The 20,144-nt window shown below is 33.9% G+C and overlaps 1 protein-coding gene across 14 annotated transcripts in view; it reads left to right on the top strand.

The window, feature by feature from the left end:
* Positions 1-20,144, top strand: part of LOC140436668 (uncharacterized) — a 411,170-nt gene that overhangs the window by 356,083 nt on the left and 34,943 nt on the right. For 13 of the 14 annotated variants that reach the window (XM_072525693.1, XM_072525691.1, XM_072525692.1 and 10 more), the window contains 2 exons: positions 1,424-1,495; positions 19,645-19,807. In XM_072525693.1, coding sequence (XP_072381794.1) covers positions 1,424-1,495; positions 19,645-19,807 — 235 coding nt within the window. The remainder of the gene's footprint in view (positions 1-1,423; positions 1,496-19,644; positions 19,808-20,144) is intronic. The other variant, XM_072525689.1, reaches the window with a different exon arrangement.

Genomic DNA, 20,144 nt, shown 5'->3' with positions numbered 1-20,144 from the left:
TTTATAGAACAGAAAGAGGTCCGATGGCGGTAAATTTGGTTTTGCATGTGCAATAAGCCTTTGGACTGTTTCTAAGTCGATCTCACGAAATTTTTGCAAAATTCTTTCTTCATTTTGGACTTCCCAACCATTATTATACACCATTCGACTCTAAACAGCCCAAAACTCTTCTATAGGCCACGCCTGAGGCACATTTGGAGGGTTGTCGCGCTTGGGAACAAAATTTATATTTTTAGGAGTTATTTAGCAGTATAGTTAGCAGTTAACCAATCTGTCGTTCTCCTGGCGTAATGGCATGACGCTAGGTCGGGCCAAAATATGATTTCATCATTGGGGTGATGAGTATTTATAAATTGAATAATCTTTGTAAGACACCTGTCAACGTAATTGTCAGCATTGACAGCTTCACCGCAAACACGTCCAACAAACGGCTGTGAAACACCAGCTTCTGAGATGGCACACCATATCAAAATTTCATCGGCAAATTTCACTTTTCCCTTAAATCTAACTTCGTCCGGTACATCTTGTACATTGCGTGTATAAAATCCGTCGTCGCCCTTCATTTCGGAATTGGATCAAGTAAAATACTTTTTATCATCAATAATGAGAATTTTACCAGGAAAATGAATACGTCTCAATGCACGGCAACATCTAGGAATTTTGTCTAACTGGGCTGGTGTGTACTTAGGAGCTTTTTTCTTTTATATCGTTTTAAATTACTTCTAGAAATTGTTTTATTTACAGTCATTCGTGAAACATTATATTTTCGGCCAACATTTCGCAAAGACTTTCCTAATTGAGACTCTGAATTAATCTCTGTTCCCAAGCAGGAGTTAAAACTCTTGGTCTTCCGCTTTTGGGCAAAGTAAGGCATGGTAAATTTAGTTCGGTTAGGTGAATATATTTTAATGAAATCAAACAAAAAGTAAATGAAGTTTCAACAGAATAGTGTGAGTATTAAATAGGAAAATAATAAATACAATTAATTGTTTTACATCATTTTCCTAGGGAGGCCAGCATCCGGTAGCCCTCCCTCACCAGCCGCCACTGCTTACCAATGTTTTCCCGTTAAGTAAAAGGTGGTGGTTTTAATTTCTTTTTAAATTTGAAATTTCTATTTAAATCCACCTTATACTGTAAGAAAATATACTGAAAACTCATAGCTTAATGTTGAACATTATATGGTTATTACTCTGATAAACATAACTGGAGAAATATTCATTAAGCCAATAAATGTATATTTTAGCCCAGAGGTAACAATTCCATGTTTTATTAAAAATTTATTTTTCAATTTAAAGTTTTAGGAAACTTTTATTTACTGTACAAAAACTTTTAAAAACTCTGAAAACATATTTTTTTATTCACTTTTGATACAAAGTAAACATTGAAATGTGTAGCCTTCATGTTTTTTTAATAATTTCAGCAAGGCCTAGAAAGCCTGAACTTATCATTCGAGAGAATCAACCCCTCGAATTACCCCCAGACGTAGTTAGAGGTATAGGAAATGTGTGTGTTGTGGATTTTATAATAACTGCAACTAATACTAAAATAGAAAATAATCTAATAACATTCAATCTGATTTTTAGAGTGTGAAATTAACAGTTTGTGTGCGAGTATAACACTAAATTTTTTCTGTACCAATATTATATTTCATTAAAGCTTAAACGAACTAATCTGAATAAGTTAGTTGATATTGGGATTGCAAATGGTGAAACAAGTCAACTTTTTAACGATAAGACTACCAAAGAGAATTGAAATACTATTATAAAATAATACCTCAATCTATAGCTTATCGTCTATGCTTCGCCTAGCTCAGTGGGAATCCGTCTTGTATAATCTATGAGTTAAACAATGAAAATTCAGTTGGTAACAAATAAAACAATGAATTAACTAATCATATTTATTTAGCATAAAACAAATAAAATAATGATATTTTGCGCAAGCAAACCCTGCCTATTGCTTTACAATAAACAAATTAAAAATTGATACTAATAGCTTTATGTGGTTGACAGGGTAAGTTGTTGATGGCTCCTGATGATGGTTGGATGGATTGTCACTAAATGAGCAGATTTCAAGTTGATGGAACGCGTTGTAGTTTTAAACAGAATTCATTGATATAAATTTCATCTCCGTAGACATCGTTCCGTCTTATTACACTAGTACCAATAAATTATTCGATAAATTATTCCATAAACTAGAATATAACACAGGGTGTATTAGCGAGACATCAAAGGAAAAGAGAATTAACTTCCTTGCCAATTATTTTACAAAATCACAATTAAACAAATAGCAGATGGCAAAGATAAAATGAAATAGAATTATTATTAAAATTAGTTAAGTTTTGTAAGATTCCTACATGCATAAAATCAAAAACGTGGCTTTGGAAGAAGTGAGGTTACGAATATTGAAAATACTGTCAGAATTATAAAATATAGGTTACAGTGAAAGTACTCACCCAAGAGATTTCTGCAGGCCATAAAGTGAACCTTATAATAATTTTTACCTTTTTTTATAAATTTCAACTACACACAAAAAAGAATATCCCACCACGTTAGAAAAGCTGATTGACTGAAATAAGTGGGAGACAAAAGTTGTGACTACAATGAAGTATAGCACAGATGCCATAGAACATAGAACAGAATATTCTATGTTCCTCTTCTGTCAACATAGAACAGAATATTTAGTCTGTTATTTAAGTTCAATAAAACTTACAACTTTCTTTTGGAGCCAATTGTTAGGTCTCGTTTGGCTCAGTCTCTCAAAAATGTTTAACCATTGAACGATCCATCAGAAACGGTGGGTGATAATGGGTAACAGTACTCGGGAACAGTAACAGAACAGGAACAGTAACTGAGTATCAGTACTTGGGAACTTTGATCAATGAAACCAATGATCATACTGCAGAAATAAACAGGCGAATAGAGATTGCCAGATCAGCATTTATACGAATAAAGCCACTCCTAACGTGCAAAAACCTAAATTTGGAGATCAGACTACGTACCATTCGCTGTTATATATTTTCAATATTATTATATGGAGCTGAGACTTGGACATTAAAAAAATGCAATTTAAAAAGAATCGAGGCTTTCGAACTCTGGTTATACCGCAGAGTATTAAAAATATCATGGACTGATAGAATTACAAATAAAGAAGTACTGGAGAGGGTTACTGGATACCTAGGCCACGTGATGAGGGGACCAAAATATGAAATCTTGAGACTTATAATACAGGGAGAGATTCAAGGAAGAAGATCTGTTGGCCGAAGGCAGAACTCATGGTTGAAGAATCTACGTGATTGGTATCAATGCAGATCGATTGAGTTGTTTAGAGCAGCAAATTAAAAAAAAAAAAAAAGGCATTATGATTGCCAACCTCCGTAGGGAGACGGCACTCTAAGAAGAAGAATAGGTAACAGTATAAGTACCAATAGCTAAGGGGAACCGATGTAGGATAATAAAACACACAGCTCTCTTTGAGAATTGTTAGTCCTCGTTTAGCTCAGTCTCAGGTCTGAGAACGTCTTATCTTAAAAGTAAATCTGAACATTGAGTTTGGCTGGGAAAAATAAACCAAGATATTAACTAATCATATTTATTAAACATTAAAAAGACTTGTGTAAACCTCTGTTAGCAGCAAACATTCCGTTAAAAAATTTTTACAAAAATATTGTAAAGGCTACGAGGCAACACTAAGAAAGGGCAATATGAATACATTGTATGACGGATTAATTGAGGAAATTTAACTTTCTTTATGTGATAACAACTTTTACGCAATTGTTGATGAAAATACAGATGCATGTGGCCGATATATGGTGCATCTTAAAATCGGCGCCTTCAAAGAGGGTGAATCAGGAAAACCTTATTTAAAGCTGCAAAACAACTGTCGAAAACCAATAATATAACTATAAAAAACTACTTTTTTGCCAAAAGAAATAAAAAGTGAAAATGTTTTAATAATTTTTGTCAGATGCCGCTCCGTATATGGTAAAGGAAGAACAAAATTTGAAAATATATTATCCAAATATGGTACACGTCACTTTGTCTTCTACATGGGATAAACAGAGTAGCAGAAGTTCTTCGAAGTGAATTTGATAGTCAATAAATTAATTTCAGACGTTAAAAAAGTATTTTTGAAAGCACCTTTACGTGTGCAAATCCGTACAGACTGTAATTACAAGATGGGGAACATGGATTAAAGCAGCAATTTTCTACGCAAATCATTTTGATGTCATAAAAGACATTGTGTTAGATATTCAAAATGACTCACAGTGTGTAACTAAAAGTTAAGAACTTATATTTTTTACCAGAACTAATAAAGTCCTTATAACAAAAGAATTTACATTTAATTGATTCGGTTAATCTTGTTAACACTTTTTCTGCTCATTGTCAAAAAATTCCCGGAAATACAGAGAAGCAACTTAGAAATAAATAAGAAAATGTATAGAAACAAATGAGGACTTCGATTATTTGAGGAAAGTTGTGTGATATTTTTAGTAAAAGTAATGCATATATATGCGCGCATATTTTGGTAATGTTATGTTGTTTTTATTCCGTTCCCTACTGATGAATATAAACCATAAAGAAGTCGTAAATAATAATTTTGGTATGATCTTTTTGTCTCGTTCTTTTAAATATTGGGCAGTGTAGCATTATGTGTTCTGCGCTATCCTCGTTACCGAGTTAATACATCTTGATAGAGAATTGCTCTACGAGGTTTGTCTTTTTAGTTTTGCATATAGCCGCCTAGAGGACGCCGCCAATAAAACCTTCCTCCTACCTTAATGTAACCTCAATTTTGCGATACAACAAGTCGTGTGGATACAGTGAATTTTTGAAATTAGTATGTCGATGGAAAAATGGATTTTAGCCGAGAACATTTTCGAGCAATAATTTTTTACAATTTTCGGAGAGGATTATATCAATAGCAATGTCTCGCTGAAATGGTTTCTGTGTTTGGGAATGAAGTATCAGTGAACTATTTCCCGCTGGTATTGCGAATTTCAACGTGGTCGCCTCAGTCTCAGCGACGAATCCAGGCCAGGTAAACCCAAAACAGCAGTCACACAGCAAAACATTGATGCGGTTCGTCAGCTAATTAAGGATGAGCATTTCAAAGACCTCAATCCAAAAGATCCTATATGAAGAACTCGGTGTTACGAAGTTGGTTTCCTGTTGGATCCTTCATTTGCTTACAGAAGATCAAAAAGCGGTTCGCGTCAATTGGTGTCTAAAAACATTGGAACGGTTCAACAAAGGAAACTCAAAAAACGTTTATAGCATTGTTAGTGGCGCTGAATCTTTGATTTACTCCTACGAACCAGAAAATAAACGCCAATCCGTTGTGTGGGTGTTTCAGGATGAGAAAAAAACAACAAAATTGATCCGTATTTGAAGTGAACTGAAGACTGGAACAAAACTGTTTCACTAATTGTTTTGAACGTAGCAAAAGTGTATTGATCTTAGTGGGAAATATTTTGAAAAGTACTTTAAGTCTATTATATTTTTTGTCTTTATGGCTATATTCAAAACTAAAATACAACCCTCGTATTTTTGTTTAATATCTAACAAATGCAAACTGTCTTGTCACATTTTAATTCAGACCACATGAATCCACTTTCACAGACTAGCTTCGAAAAATTTTACCGGCCTAATAACTTTCGCGCTATATGACTCTATTTTTATAGCCGATTCGTATTATTGACGTATTAAGTATCGATTTCTGGCCACACTACCACCATCTGCGGTAGAACTGATTTATTACAAATAATTTGGAGAGAAAGTGTAATTATGTAAAATAGTTATATTGAATATTTTTTATGGCATTAAGTTGTGGGTATGCGGCATAAAGGCAGAGCTGTTCTGCATGTCAGAAAAATGTCTCTTAATTACAAACTATTTGACTGTACTTGACAAATTCCAAAATATGTATGTAGATACAATAAAATTTAGTAAGATTTTCTTAATAAGAAGACTATTTAACTTCCTTGTGAAAATCGAAAATAATGTATGACACTTTAACCAAAGAATGTATTTTTTTACAGCCAGATGCTTCGCTAATTCTTACAGATGGTACCCGCTAAGCACTATATCAACTTCACAAATACCTGCATGTACACCGTTAACACACACCACATGTTAGAATTATTTTTCTCTCGATTGAGGTGGAATCCTGATATATTTTTAACATTGTTTTTCAGGTTATTCAATCCGTCAAGATGAAATTTTATATTCACCCCGCATATTAAATTCGCATCATTTTTCGGTCGAATAATCCTAATGGTTCTCAGTATAATATTTCAGCTAAATTTTATTCAGACATTATATTATTAGTGTAAAAAGATAATTTTAGAAAATCAAGTTGTAAGGAACGCGGATAACAGTAGGCTAACGGAAGTTTCTGGTAGATAATTAAGTTAGTCGGATGATTAGACACATTTGTTGGCTTTATTAGTTTCCATAGGGTTAAAAATATATTGTGTAAACATTAAAAAGAAGTTTTTACGGTGTATTAAACATTATTATGGTTGGTTAAGACTCAAGAAACGCATTATGAAGGTTACGTTCCCAAACTCAGAAAATAAGAATGTATATATATATATATATATATATATATATATATATATATATATATATATATATAATAAAAGACTTCTATTTATTTATTTAGGAAGCGACGACCGGTTTCTACCACTACAGTTTTCTGGTCATCATCAGGTCAACGGTAAAGTACAATCTTCATCATCATCTTTAGCTGGACAATCCTCTGAGGATCATTCTGGTCTGCTCTAAGATTAGTCGCTATTCTGTTCGGTTTTTGGCAACGTGTTACCATCTTCTGATCTCTAAGTCGGTCTCAACTCCATCTAACCACCTAATTCGCGCTCTGCCTCTGCTTCTTCTTCCTATATATGTTCCTGTCGTTTGCTTTTTAGCAATCATGTTAGTTTGTATAATATGAAAATAAATCGTTTGCGCCACTGCATTTGATCGTTTATAGTTCCAAATATTTTGCGGAGTATCTAGTTTTTCTTTGGATATTTCTTGAGTGGAATTGTTGAGTTGTGTCCATTGTATGCCCTATTTGTAAGGTTTATTCGTCTTTTAATTTCTTCGCTTGTTTTATTGGTAGTAGTCACTAGCGAGAGAGGGTATGTGAAGCTGTCAACACGTTCAAAAATATGACTTCCAAATGCTCTTTCCCGTTCCTCATTTGCTATGGATTCTTAGTAACCAACATGTACTTGGTTGTGTCTTCATTGATGACTAGATCGACCTGTTTCGCCGCCGTTTCCAATTCTAGGAAATACTGCTCAACATCTCGCTTGCTACGCCTTATTATGTCAATGTCATCAGCTTATGCTAAGATTTTTATCGATCTATTCTAAATAGTACCACCGTCTCTAATTCGTGTGTCTAGGACTGCCTTTTCCAAGGCAATGTTAAATAGGAGGTAAGCCAGGGCATCCCCTTGTCTGAGTCCATCCTTTATCTCAAAGGATCGACAATTTTCTCCCTGTATTCTAACGCTGGCTTTTAAGTAAGATATTGTCATTCTCGTTAATCGAAGTTTTTCTGGTATACCAAACTCACGCATTGATTGGTATAGAGTACTGTTCTCTTGACACTGTCGTATGCGGCATTGAAGTCGATGAATAGGTGATGGGTTTCAATGTTAAATTCTAATGTTTTCTCGAGGATCTGTCTTATTGAATGAATCTGGTCAATTGTTGATTTTTCTAGGGTGAACCCGGCATGGTATTTTTCAACTCTGCTCACTGTATAAACTTGTAGCCTTTCGTGGAGAATATTTGCTAGTATTTTGTAAGCAGTTGTTAACAGGGTTGTACCTTTGTAGTTGTTACACTGAAGCTGATTGCCTTTTTTATGTAACGGGCATATCACGCCTTGAGACCATTCACAGGGCATGGTCTCATTTTGCCAGACATTCTTGTAGAGTTCATTACAAATTAGATCAGTCCCTAGTGCTTTATTATTTTCAAGATTTTTAATGGCTTGGGCAACCTCTTCAGTGGTAGGTGGTCTTTCGTTTGGGTTGAATAGATTCCAATCATTTCGATTTGCTACGGTGTTATCTCATCATCATCATCATTTGGCTCTACAACTTTATGTGAGTCTTGGCCGCGTTTACCATTTCCCTCCATTGTTGTCGGTCCTGAGCAGCTATTTCCCATTGCTATATTCCCATTTTGCGTAGATCACTGGCTACTGCGTCCTTCCATCTCTTTCTTGGGCGACCAACTGACCTTCTGCCATCGGGCCTTTCCCAGAATGTGGCGTTCAGGAGTCTTTCGTCACTCGATCTTAGTACGTGGCCCGCCCATCTTATTCGGCTTTAATGTAGCGTACTATGGTTTCATCTTCGTACACTGTCTGGAGTTCATCATTGTATTTCTTCTTCTCCATTCTCTTATTGTCTCTTCTCTGCAAGACCCATAGATAGTCCGCAGTATCTTTCTTTTCAGTACCAGTAATTTTGTCGTTTCCCGCTGGTTCAGGGTCCATGTCTCGCTTCCATACGTTATTGTGGGACGGATTATTGTCTTGTACACTCTTATTTTTGCTGGTATTGAGAGTATTTTTGATTTAAGTACGGTCATTAATGAGTAACATGCCCTGTTTCCTGCAATGGTCCTGGCTGTCACGTCCTTTTCATATTTATTTTCAGATGTTATGATCGCTCCCAGGTACTTGAATTCTTTGACGACTTCAAAGTTGTATTCATTGATTGTTACGTTTTGTCTAACCCTTGGTCTTGGGTTCTTGGTGACCACCATGTACTTGGTCTTGTCCTCGTTGACTTTCAGACCAACTTCCTTGGCTCCGTTTTCGAATAGGGTGAAAACTTCTTTTGCATCTCTGGTGGATTGTGCAATTGTGTCCACGTCATCCGTCATCCAATAGTATTTTTGATCCTTGGGCGGCAAATCCGTTTGTCAGTTGTGGTTGAGCTTTCCTTACCGCATGTTCCAGTGGAAAATCAAATAGCAGGGGGCGAGAGAATCTCCTTGCCCGGTATCAATGAGGAATTCCTCCGACATGGTGCTGCCAATTCTGATCCGTGCGGAAGCATTCTCTGTGCTCAGCTGTGCTAATCGTACCAGCTTTCCAGGTACTCCCATTTCTACCATGGTCTCCCACAATGCTTCTTTGCTAACAGAATCGTAAGCTTGTTTGAAGTCCACGAAGATTTGGTGTACGTCACGGTTGTATTCCCAGTTTTTTTCTAACACCTGGCGTAGGACGAATATCTGGTCTATGGTCGACCTTCTCGGTCTGAATCCACTTTGGTAGTCGCCTATTATTTCCTCTGCGTATGGAGTTAGCCTTCGAGACAGTTCCGACATATTTGTTTGTCTCCCTTCTTGTGAACAGGTACTATATGGCTTTCATGCCAGTGTTTCGGTATTTCTTCTCTTTCCCAAAGTTCTCTTATAAGCTGATATATCTCAAGGTGGAGCTTTTCTCCCCCTTTTTTAGTAGTTCCGCCTGTATGCCGTCTGGCCCTGGGGCTTTATGGTTTTTTAGGGACGAAATTGCGGACTTTACTTCAGCTAGTGTGGGCTCTGGTATTTCAGGTTCGGCTAACTGGTACTGTCTTTGTTGCCCTATCGTTATGGGTTTTTCTGTATTTAAGAGTTGCTTAAAATACTTTCTCTGCTACTTCGATATAATGGCCGTTAAAATTTGCGTCGAAAAATTCAACCCATCGGTTCAAGATTGAGGCCGTATCAATTAAGATATTTCCTTCTCCATCCTTACAGCTCCCTATTCTTGGCTTAAACTCTTTACTCTTTTTGTTTACATTTCTATAGAACTTTCGAGTTTCGTTTTGATTTCTTAGCCATTCTATGTTTTCTAACTGATTTTCTTCAAATTGACTTTTTTCTTCTATGTAATCTTTTTTCTTCCCTTCTTAGGGTCAGGTATTCCTCCTTTGCTGTTCTTGTGCATCTACCTTGGTTTGCCTCTAAGTATGCTCTGCTTTTGTTTTCTGTTGCTTCTTGGTACTCCTCGTCAAACTAATCGTTTTGTCTAACTAGTTTGGTTTTCCCCAATATGTCCGATGCCTTCTCAGTTATTATGTGTCTACATTTTGTCCACATTTTCCCCCGCTTCCAGACTCTCTATTTCCTCATCCATTTGTCTCCTATACTCTTTCGAAACGGTTTTAATGCGCAGATTATCAACATTAATTCTGTCTTGTTTCATATGTTTATCCTTCTTTAGGTTTGATATTATTTCTCAGATTTTTGCCATGACAACGAAGTATCTATGTTTGGACCTCGCTAGCTTCTGACATCTGACATGAGGTCACAAGTATGCCTTGCATCTATTAGGAAGTGATCTATCTGGTTAACGGTTTCGTTGTCAGGTGATTTCCATGTTCTTTTGTGTAATATTTTATAGGGAAATCTTGTTCCTCGTATTATCATGTTTTTGGTGCTTGCAAAGTTTATTAGTCTCAACCCGCTATCATTTGACTCTTTATGCAAGCTCTTACATCCTATAGTTGGCTGGAAAAATTGCTCTTTGCCAATTTTTGCATTAAGGTCCCCATCAATTATTTTCACGTCATGACGTGGACATCGATCATGTTCTTTACAATCTTAACAAAGCTAAAAAATTACATATTGTAATACTACTAATTTAACCAAACCTTACATCTGGTATGGTACAAAAGGTGCCAATGATATTTATGTTAGTTAAAATTGAGGGTGGGGGTGGTTTTTTATTGAATGTAAAGGTGACATTAGTATAAAGATAATATAAGCAGTCGTAAATACAGGCCGATACCTGTAGAAAAAACTGTATTCGCCATTATTCATCAAAAAAGTTTGGCTGTACTAGTAGAAGATGTAAAAACAGCTGCCCATCGGGAAGAGAAAATTAGTCAAGAACGGGAAATTAGAGAAACCCAGGTGTGTGCAGTCACAGAAACGACGCCGTGTTCTAGCAAATAAAATGCCGATGAAGTTGACTTGATTGAAAAAACAGTCAGGCATATTTTGAGAAGAAACAATTACCATTGTTTTACCAAGAAATAGTTCCTGATGATCATTTTAAACGGATGGAATTCTGTAAAATTATGATGTAGAAATCCCATGAAAATAATAATTGGTTAAAGAATATTATATTTATAGACGAGTAGTCTACTTCACAATTCACAAGAAACATAATCTATTCGTAGTACGTTACCAAATAATTTATTTTTAATTAAAAGACGTAATTTTTCGCCTATTTTAATGTTATTTCACTACATCCTCTCGTGAATGATCTTCAATACCGTGAATTATACTGGATTAAAAATACACTAGTAACAGAACCACAGTATATTGTATTCTTTATAAAGCAATGTACTGTGACAGAACTATAGGACCCTTGGCCACGTCTACCAGCTCAAGGTCCCACGGCGAGATTGACGCGGCGATGCCATTTAATATTTTTCTGAAGCATTTTTCTTGTGGAATCTTAATACAAATTTACTATTTTTATTGGTAATAAGCTACAATTTGACTTTAAAATAAGTTTATTTTGACGTTTAGATTTCCACTTCGGAAATTGTTCTCAAAATCCAAAACAATAATAAATTTTATTTATTATGAGCAATACTTTTTGATTTTCGGTCTTTAGTGAAAATCTAAAGAATACCATGCGTCACGACCTACGGATACACTCAGCTATTATCAGGATAATTATTATTTTCTTTTTTCGTTGCTATTACTATTTCCATTATAAATATTCTAGTATAAATATTCTACTGTTCACCTTATTGTTTTTAGGATATAGCATTTTTCTCTATATTGTCGAAAATCCTCGTATACTTGCAACAAAGTAGTAAATATATTAATTAGTAATGACTTTCTGCTCTAGTAATAAAATACAAGAAACGTTTAAATACCTAGTCCAAGATCATGCAGTAGATAATTGAAAGGTTGCCAACAATGCAGCTTTTTAAAACCATGTTGAAAGTAGGATATTTCTAGGTTATTTTTAAATAATCAGAATCGGCGTTCTACCTATATATTAGTATTTCTAAAATAAATAAATTGTTGACAATTTGATTTTCAGCCAATTTCCACTATCTACATATAAAAGAATAATAAAAAAAGAATAAAAAACGAATAAAAAAAAGAATAAAAAAATTGCAGGAAATTTTTAAAATTTTCGAGAAAAAATCAGAAGGAAATAAAAAATGTATAAAAAAGAATAAAGAAAAATACTAAAAAAGAACAAAAAAAAACGGGTGTGGCAGTCCAGTGGGACTGCCGGTGGAAGTTACACTTCTATACACGAATTCGCTGTTACAAATTTATTTGGGAGTCAATCTGCACAATCATTACATATGTAATGCTATAGGTAAGACATAGCAGAACGAGAAACAGAATTAATAACAACTTACTAACAATTAATAAATTAATAAGCAACTTTTGACCTGTAATAGGAGTATAGTAAATGAAGGATTGAATCAATAATTTGGTAAAAATGTATATTTTTATTTTCATATATGTATGACAGGAGTTGAATGCAACAATTTTTTTACACATATTCTGCAGTAAAATTCATTGTTTATTTTGTTATTAATATAATAATACAATACAAATTAAAATGCAATATTCATAAGTATTTAAAAATGACAAATGACAATAATATAACTTTTCTAGTTACGCATATATGTTTAATTTACCATGTAATAATATTAATAAAAAAGTCCTCCCCGACTGGGAATCGAACCCCGGTCTCCCGCGTGACAGGAGGGGATACTGACTACTATACTACCGAGGACATGGCACAAACGTATTTCAAAATTGACAGTTCTGGATCATACAGTGATTTATTGAGATTATTATTTTGAAATACAAAAGACTAATATAATTATGAACATTTAATAAATAATACAAAACATAATCACATAAATAATAATATTAATAAATATTATATGTATACATATCTTCATGTAATATATATAATATTAAATTATATATACAAAAGGAACATTTTTATATTCGAGAGAGGAAGAGAGAGAATATCTTCTGTCTCTCTCTTACTCATTATCTTACATATGTAATGATTTCACAGATTCACTCCCATACAAATTTCCAACGTGGAACGCGCGTATAGAAGTATAACTTCAAAAACAGAAGGAAATAAATGATAAAAATAAAAAAGAAGTACGGTTGCGGCCATTGAATAGTTTACACCGTTACATATCTATAGTAGAAGACACAGTTAGAATGCAGTGTTGGTCTTACGGCGCGCAGCGATGCCGCTCATGTCGGTACAGTACATCAAAAATGCCTGTATACATAAAATATCTAATACCTCGTAAATACTTACATGCCTTGCTGTCTATGAACCTCCTACACGATGGCCAATCGTTCAGCATTGCCAGGTCGTCTCCAAATTCTTGTTCATCTTGTATCTGGTGCAAATCCAAATCGGGACTCATCTGTGAATAAAGTAGAAACCCACTCACACCTAACCCAATTTGCGTGTTCTTGTGCCCATTGAAGTCGATGAGCGCGATGTTCTCTGGATAACCAGGTACTCTCACCGGTCATCGAGCATTTAACCCTACTTCAAGTAGTCTATTTCTAATAGTTTGACTTCTTACAAACACCTGATAGGTCCCTTGCAGCCTCATTTGTAATTGTGATGCAGTTACAGTACGATATCGCAAAGCTTGCAACCTAATAAAACGGTCTTCATTCTGGTTGGTTATCCTCGTACGGCCTGTATGACGGTCAGCAACATCACCAGTTTCTTGACACCTTAACCACAAACGATGAATGACATTTTTTTCGTGTGGACCTCAACAACGTGGACCATTATTGGCAATTGCAAAACTAAATAAAAATCCACATAGACATCGAAAATTAAGTATTAATAAAGAAATATTTTATCTTATAGACAAAAAACATATATTGAAGTTTTGTTAATTTTTTTATTATAGCTATTCTTATCAGCATTACCGGCCAAGTTGGTACAATAATCGACAAAACAACAAAAAACTAAATTTATTTTTGAATTTACAGTTAGAGCTATTAATATAGTTGTCCCCTAGATTATTTTGATGTGTGTAGTTAATTGATGCATGTCTATATTATATTTCCTATAAGATTTGTATATCTATAATCATTTAACGATTTAGTGAGTCATATACGTCAATCCTGTGTCCTAGACGATGGAATGTTTAGTTGAAGTCAATTAAAAGCTATAAAAATATGAGTATTTGCTTTTTTAAATAAATAGTTTCATCGGTATTAACTGATCATCACTACGAAAATCCTTTCTGAAACCTGTTCTAGTTAATACTTTAGTGAGTAACTTTGTTAAAGTTACTCTAAACTGGCTTGGTCACCTAGAAAGAATGCCAGATAATCGAGCTGTAAAAGTAGTCCAGAGATGGAAGCCCCACGGAAACAGAACAAGAGGAAGACCCCGTAAAAGATGGATAGACGACGTAGAGAGGGATCTTAAAACCATGAACATCAGGCAGTGGCGAAGGAAAGTATCCGACAGGGTAGAATGGAAGAACATTGTTAAGCAGGCCAAGACTCACAAAGGGTTGTAGCGCCATTAGAAGAAGAAGAAAGGAGTAACTTTGTAGGTTCGATCACTCACCCTTTTTATGTGTAATTTATACTCTTGATGTTGATGATGGTCGTCCCTCTATTTTTAACATTTGTTTAGTCAAATCATATTCTCTATGCAAGTTGTGAATTATCTCAACAAATAGGTTCATTTTATTCTATTAGTTTTTTTTATAAATTCTATCACTAAAGAATATTTTCTCGAATTAAAAAAAAACGTTAATTTAAATCGTAGTATCAGATGGTAGAGCTGTACGGAATTTTTTACCGTAAATGTGAACTTGAAGTGAAATTAGTACACAATAAAATATCGATATTGCATATCCAGTTAGACGAGTTTCTAAAAGAATTTGACTATCTTGAATTGGCCAGTTTTGGGAGTCCATCGCATTGTCCACATCACATTACTGGTTTGGTGAAAGTTTTTATAATGATCATTACCATAAATCGATTTTAAAGCGATAAATATTAATTTATTTTATTTATTTTTGGTATCTGAGGATAACACCTATATGCGATTTTTATATAAAAAAAATGCGAATATTCCTTCCTAATTATAAATATGTCGTCCACCATATTATTGTTAGCTGTAAGAAAAAAATACAGGAACTTGAATGGATATTTTTATTGTATGTTTTTCTGTCCTTTTAATGGATTTTTTTATAACTTTTAAATAAAGAAGTGACAAATATCGGAGTAGGTAGTTTAGGAAGTACCTATTCACGCTCCTGACCGTTAAATTCTTGGCTGTGTGCCCAGTCGATAAATAAAACTATTTTTCTACTTGACTGTGTATCACTGCCTACTAAAATCTTTATGTTTCCTTAATACTCAGGTAATTTATAAGAGCTTTAAATCAAGGTTTGATAAATGGGATACGTTTTATTTATAAAACTCATTAAAACAAGAAAACCATTGAACTTTCAAAGTTGCAGAGATATAGAAATGTCAAATAATAATAATTCAAAAAGTGGGCGTTTGAAAGTATCGATTCAAAAGAAAGTAAACACATTGCAGTTTCACATAAAATACGACGTTTTCCCAAAATTTTCATACTGCACTTATATAGATTATCATATCATATCTTTGAAATATACTCTAATAGTATTGCAACCTTCATAAAAAAAGGGAGTTTTAACCTGAAATTTACTAATTATTTTTGTTGGGAGTACACCACAATTTTACTTTAAAATTTAGTTTATTTGACGTTTTGAATTCCATTGATTTCTCGTGGGTTAAAAACGCAAAACAAAAAGATTTCGAAAGAAAAAAATGTTTCAAATGATAAAGTGATATATTTTATTGATCTCATGAGAATCATAAAAAATGGTAAAAATCGCGCCAAGTTTATTTATTTAACACCTTTATAAAATCTAAGTTTACTTGCGGCAAAATATAAAAATTGCATACAGAAGCTGAACTCTTTACCTTTAAAACACATCTTGATTTTTGTATATTTTACACTTGGATCAAAAGATATCTAATTTTTACCGCCGAGCTGATACAAATTTTATTGAACATTGATTTCGCAGACGTAACCGACATTCAAAATCGACGGTCGCATCAAGCGTTGTTTCTGAGAGAACTGTTCGTTCTACACAAAAAGTGCTAGTAAACATTTTTGTCTAAAATTATCTCAACTACATTTTTTATTTGAAATATTTTTTTCTACGACGTACAGATTCTTGTTAAATCGATTTTTTTGTGTTTTTACTCCCCTACGAGGCGGGTTTTATGGGAAAGTCCTGGGGTAAAAGTAGTAAACTTTTCTGCATCTTTTTTGAGATCCCAAAATTAATATTCTCGGCAGAATTCAGCTTGTTCGTATGATTTTTAGGGGCTAATTCTCTGACAGCTGGACTAAAATACAAAAATAGTAAATTGCATTAAGATGCCACAAGAAAATAGCTTCAGAACAATATTTTAGTATGAAGTTAGGAAGCAATTTTAGAAGTATCCAATAAGCTAAGGGTCTTCTTCTTCTTCACGTGCCATCTCCTCTAAGAAGGTTGGCAACCATCATGGCAATTTGCACTTTCGACGCCGCTGCTCTAAAGAGGTCAGCAGAAGTGCAGTTAAACCAAGCTCTCAAATTATTTAACCAGGAGATGCGTCTTCTTCCGCGACTCGTTCTATCCTGTATTTTCCTTACATTATTAATTGCAACAAGTTATAACTCTCGCTCCTCATGACATGTCCCAAATATTGCAATTTTCTGACTTTAGTTGTATTTAAAACCTCTTTATCTATTAGTTCCCATTCTTCTCAACACCTCGACGTTCGTGACTCTATCCACCCAACTTATTTTTAATATCATTCTGTAGGCCCATAACTCGAAGGCTTCCAATCTGTCCGAGACATCTTTAAAGTCCAAGCCTCTAACCCATAAAATAATACGGAGAACACGTAGCATCTCAGAAGTCTTATCTTTAAAAAAATTGAAATGTCCCTGCTGCAGAGTACTTTTTTGTACTCTTGCCTGTCCTATTCTTGCCTTAATCTCTTCTGTGTACTCATTATTTTCGTTAATTATTGTACCCAGATATTTATATTTTTCAACTTTTTTAATTTGTTCTCCATGTATTAAGCTAAGGGTATACTGAATTTAATTAACCGCTTAAGAATCAGATTTTTTTAATAAAAGCGGGGAAAATTATCACATTGTTTTTATTTTTATTTGAATACATTTATTATAGTCCCGTCCTCAGAGATTTGATCTGTAAAAACGAGAGGAACAAGCTGAGATTGTCAATTTTGAGACCTCAAAAAAGATGCAAGAAAGTTTGTCACTCCTACCCTTGAGTTTCCACCTAAAACCCTCCTCGTAAGTTGGCAAAAACATGTTTCAAACAAGAAATGTAGCTGAGATAATTTTGTGTATAATGAACCGTTCTCTCAGAGACAACGCTTGAAGCGACCGGCGATTTTGAGTGTGTTAAGCGCGCGAAATCAATTTTTGTATTTTGCCGCAAATGAAGTCAGTTTCTATAAAGCGGTTAAATAAATAAACGATTTTCGTCATTTTTTACTATTCTCATGAGATCAATATAATTTATCACTTCTATTGACCGTTCGCTGTGGCTTTTGCATTGTTAGAGCCTCATCTTCTCTAAACCTATAACATAACATGAAATTTTGATTTTTAGTTTTGGCAACATGTATGAGGCATTTGAAATATGCGTAAAAAACGCTGAATTTAAACTTTTACATTACAAACGATCTCAACTCACGGAAAATGCTTCCACGAAGACGGCACTGAGTGGAATTTGTAGCTGAAATTGTGTAGTTTCGAAAAAGGTATAAAAGGTCGCAGAGGTATGAAAAAATAAAAAATAACAGAAACGCGGTTAAACGCAATGAAACTACAGATCACACAAACACACACTAGGTGAAGTAGTAAACGCAGTCCCATGCGTGTTTCTTAACATAATAAAATAAAAAAAATTAAATTAAATTAAATTTAAGTAAAATCAAGTAACTTAAAATTAAAATAAAATAAATTAAAATAAATTATTAATTAAATGCAATAAAATGTTATGGACATACAATTGGTCTGGGTGAAGATAGCCTCAAATAAGTTTGACAGAATGAAGTATTGATGTTTGACAGTGTTGAAATTTTCATTAAAAATGAAATCAAAAGGATAAAAATTAATAGTTTAGAATTACTAAAGAGAAAATGTAAAAGTATAGGGAACGTTCCGGTTAAGTTAGCTACAAATGAAGGAAATTTTTGTATTTGGCAGTGTTGCCATGTCGTTTTAATAAATCGCGAAAAATCATGAAGTTTTATTTGATTTACTGAAGTTTCATTTGCAGCTAACTTAACCGGAACGTTCTCTATATTTTTACCGAAAATGTAAATAGTTTTAAAACAGTTTTTAAAAAGTAAATAGTAAAATTTTAGAAGGTATAAATAATAAAGTTAAAATAACATCTGTTGCAATCTGGCTACTCGTGGTTTGAGGGTTCTGACTCTATTGCCAAATCCATTTGCTAATCTATCAAAGGGCAATTGCCAAAAAATGTTTTAATAATTAACTCCAGTTAATATTGAGTGAAACAAATATTTATTGGTTTGTGTTTTATATAAATTATAAAATTGCAGAATCCATAAAATAATATAATAAAAATATATTTTTTAAAAGCTTTCTCTCTTTGTATTTCAAGCATGTAACATACATTATAAGGGCATGGCAACACTGCCAAACGCCAATATTTCGTTCTGCGAGCTTCATTTGTAGCTTTCTTCACCCAGATTAATTCTAAATGCTGTCCAATATAATCAAATGTAATTCAATTAACTGTTCGGTCACTCCCGGAGTGCCAAATCCCGTTTTTATTAGTTTGAATGTAGTTTTTGACGTAATGAAAAATGTGTCATTAACACTAGCAAAATAGGCGATACGTTTAGTTTTTAAGAGGTGTAACAGTTTTAATAGTTTAATAGAGTTAATATGAAAAGAAAAATCATAAATACCTGTATACAGCAAAAATACAGTCTAATGATGTCAACACAAGGTCTATTTCCTATTTAAAATTAAGGGTTTGTGATACTGGAAGAAAGGATATTGACAAATGACAGCCTTAAAAGATGACCCCCTTTGGAATAAAAATCTACCTGTTTCAGCATTTTCACAAAATCCAATGAAAACCGCCAAATATCATTGTGGACTGTGTGAGTGGCCAACCCTATATAAAATGGTTTCAAATTAAAAAAGATTAAAGAATACTCGCCACCTATCTGCATTTAAATTTCATCGTGGATTTCCATATATGTATTACTTTTTTGACCGAAGTTCTAAGCAGAAATAATTCAAATTTTACTTATAAATTATAAATATAGTTTAGAAATATTTACAATTTTTTCACACATTGGTACATAAACACACCTCGTTTCAAAGTGAAAAGCTTTACCCTTTGTTCAATGTGCTTCTACTAACCTGAATTTTTTAAACAAAAATAATATATGTAACTAAGTAATTATTCTTTTTAATCACTGCTTATATTCAACTTGTGATTTTTTATTTACAGCAAGCGACAAGCCCGACCTGGGTCTCGAGGAACTCCAGAGTTTAAATGTGAAAGAACGCTTCCAAGTTTTCCAACAAACTCAGTCGGAGACTCAAGAGATGGACAGAGGACCCACTCCTGTCAATGTTAAGAAATCACCCTCTATTTTATCCAAACTCGCAAGGTAAGAAGACAGATGGAAACCGAAAGTTACTTTTTTTGTTCAGTATTTATTATTATTTATTTGTTGCGAGGTAGTCTTATATCATCATCATCATGCCTTCATTTATCACGTCCACTGCTGGACATAGGCCTCCCTTAAACTCCTCCATTCTTTACGATATTGTGTTCTTTGTTGCCAATTTTTGGTGATACGCCTGATGTCGTCAGCCCAACGTGTAGGTGGTCTTCCTCTACTACGTTTGTCTTTTCTTGGCCTCCTTGGCAAAATTTGTAATTTTGCTCGTCCATCATGTAGTAGTAGTGCATATTGCATAGTCTTATATGCATAAAAAAAGTCT

The sequence above is a fragment of the Diabrotica undecimpunctata genome, chromosome 3 (genome assembly GCF_040954645.1).
Source record: "Diabrotica undecimpunctata isolate CICGRU chromosome 3, icDiaUnde3, whole genome shotgun sequence".
Classification (NCBI taxonomy): domain Eukaryota; kingdom Metazoa; phylum Arthropoda; class Insecta; order Coleoptera; family Chrysomelidae; genus Diabrotica; species Diabrotica undecimpunctata.
The sequence above is the reverse complement of the archived record's forward strand: the minus strand, read 5'-3'. Positions and strand labels throughout refer to the sequence as shown.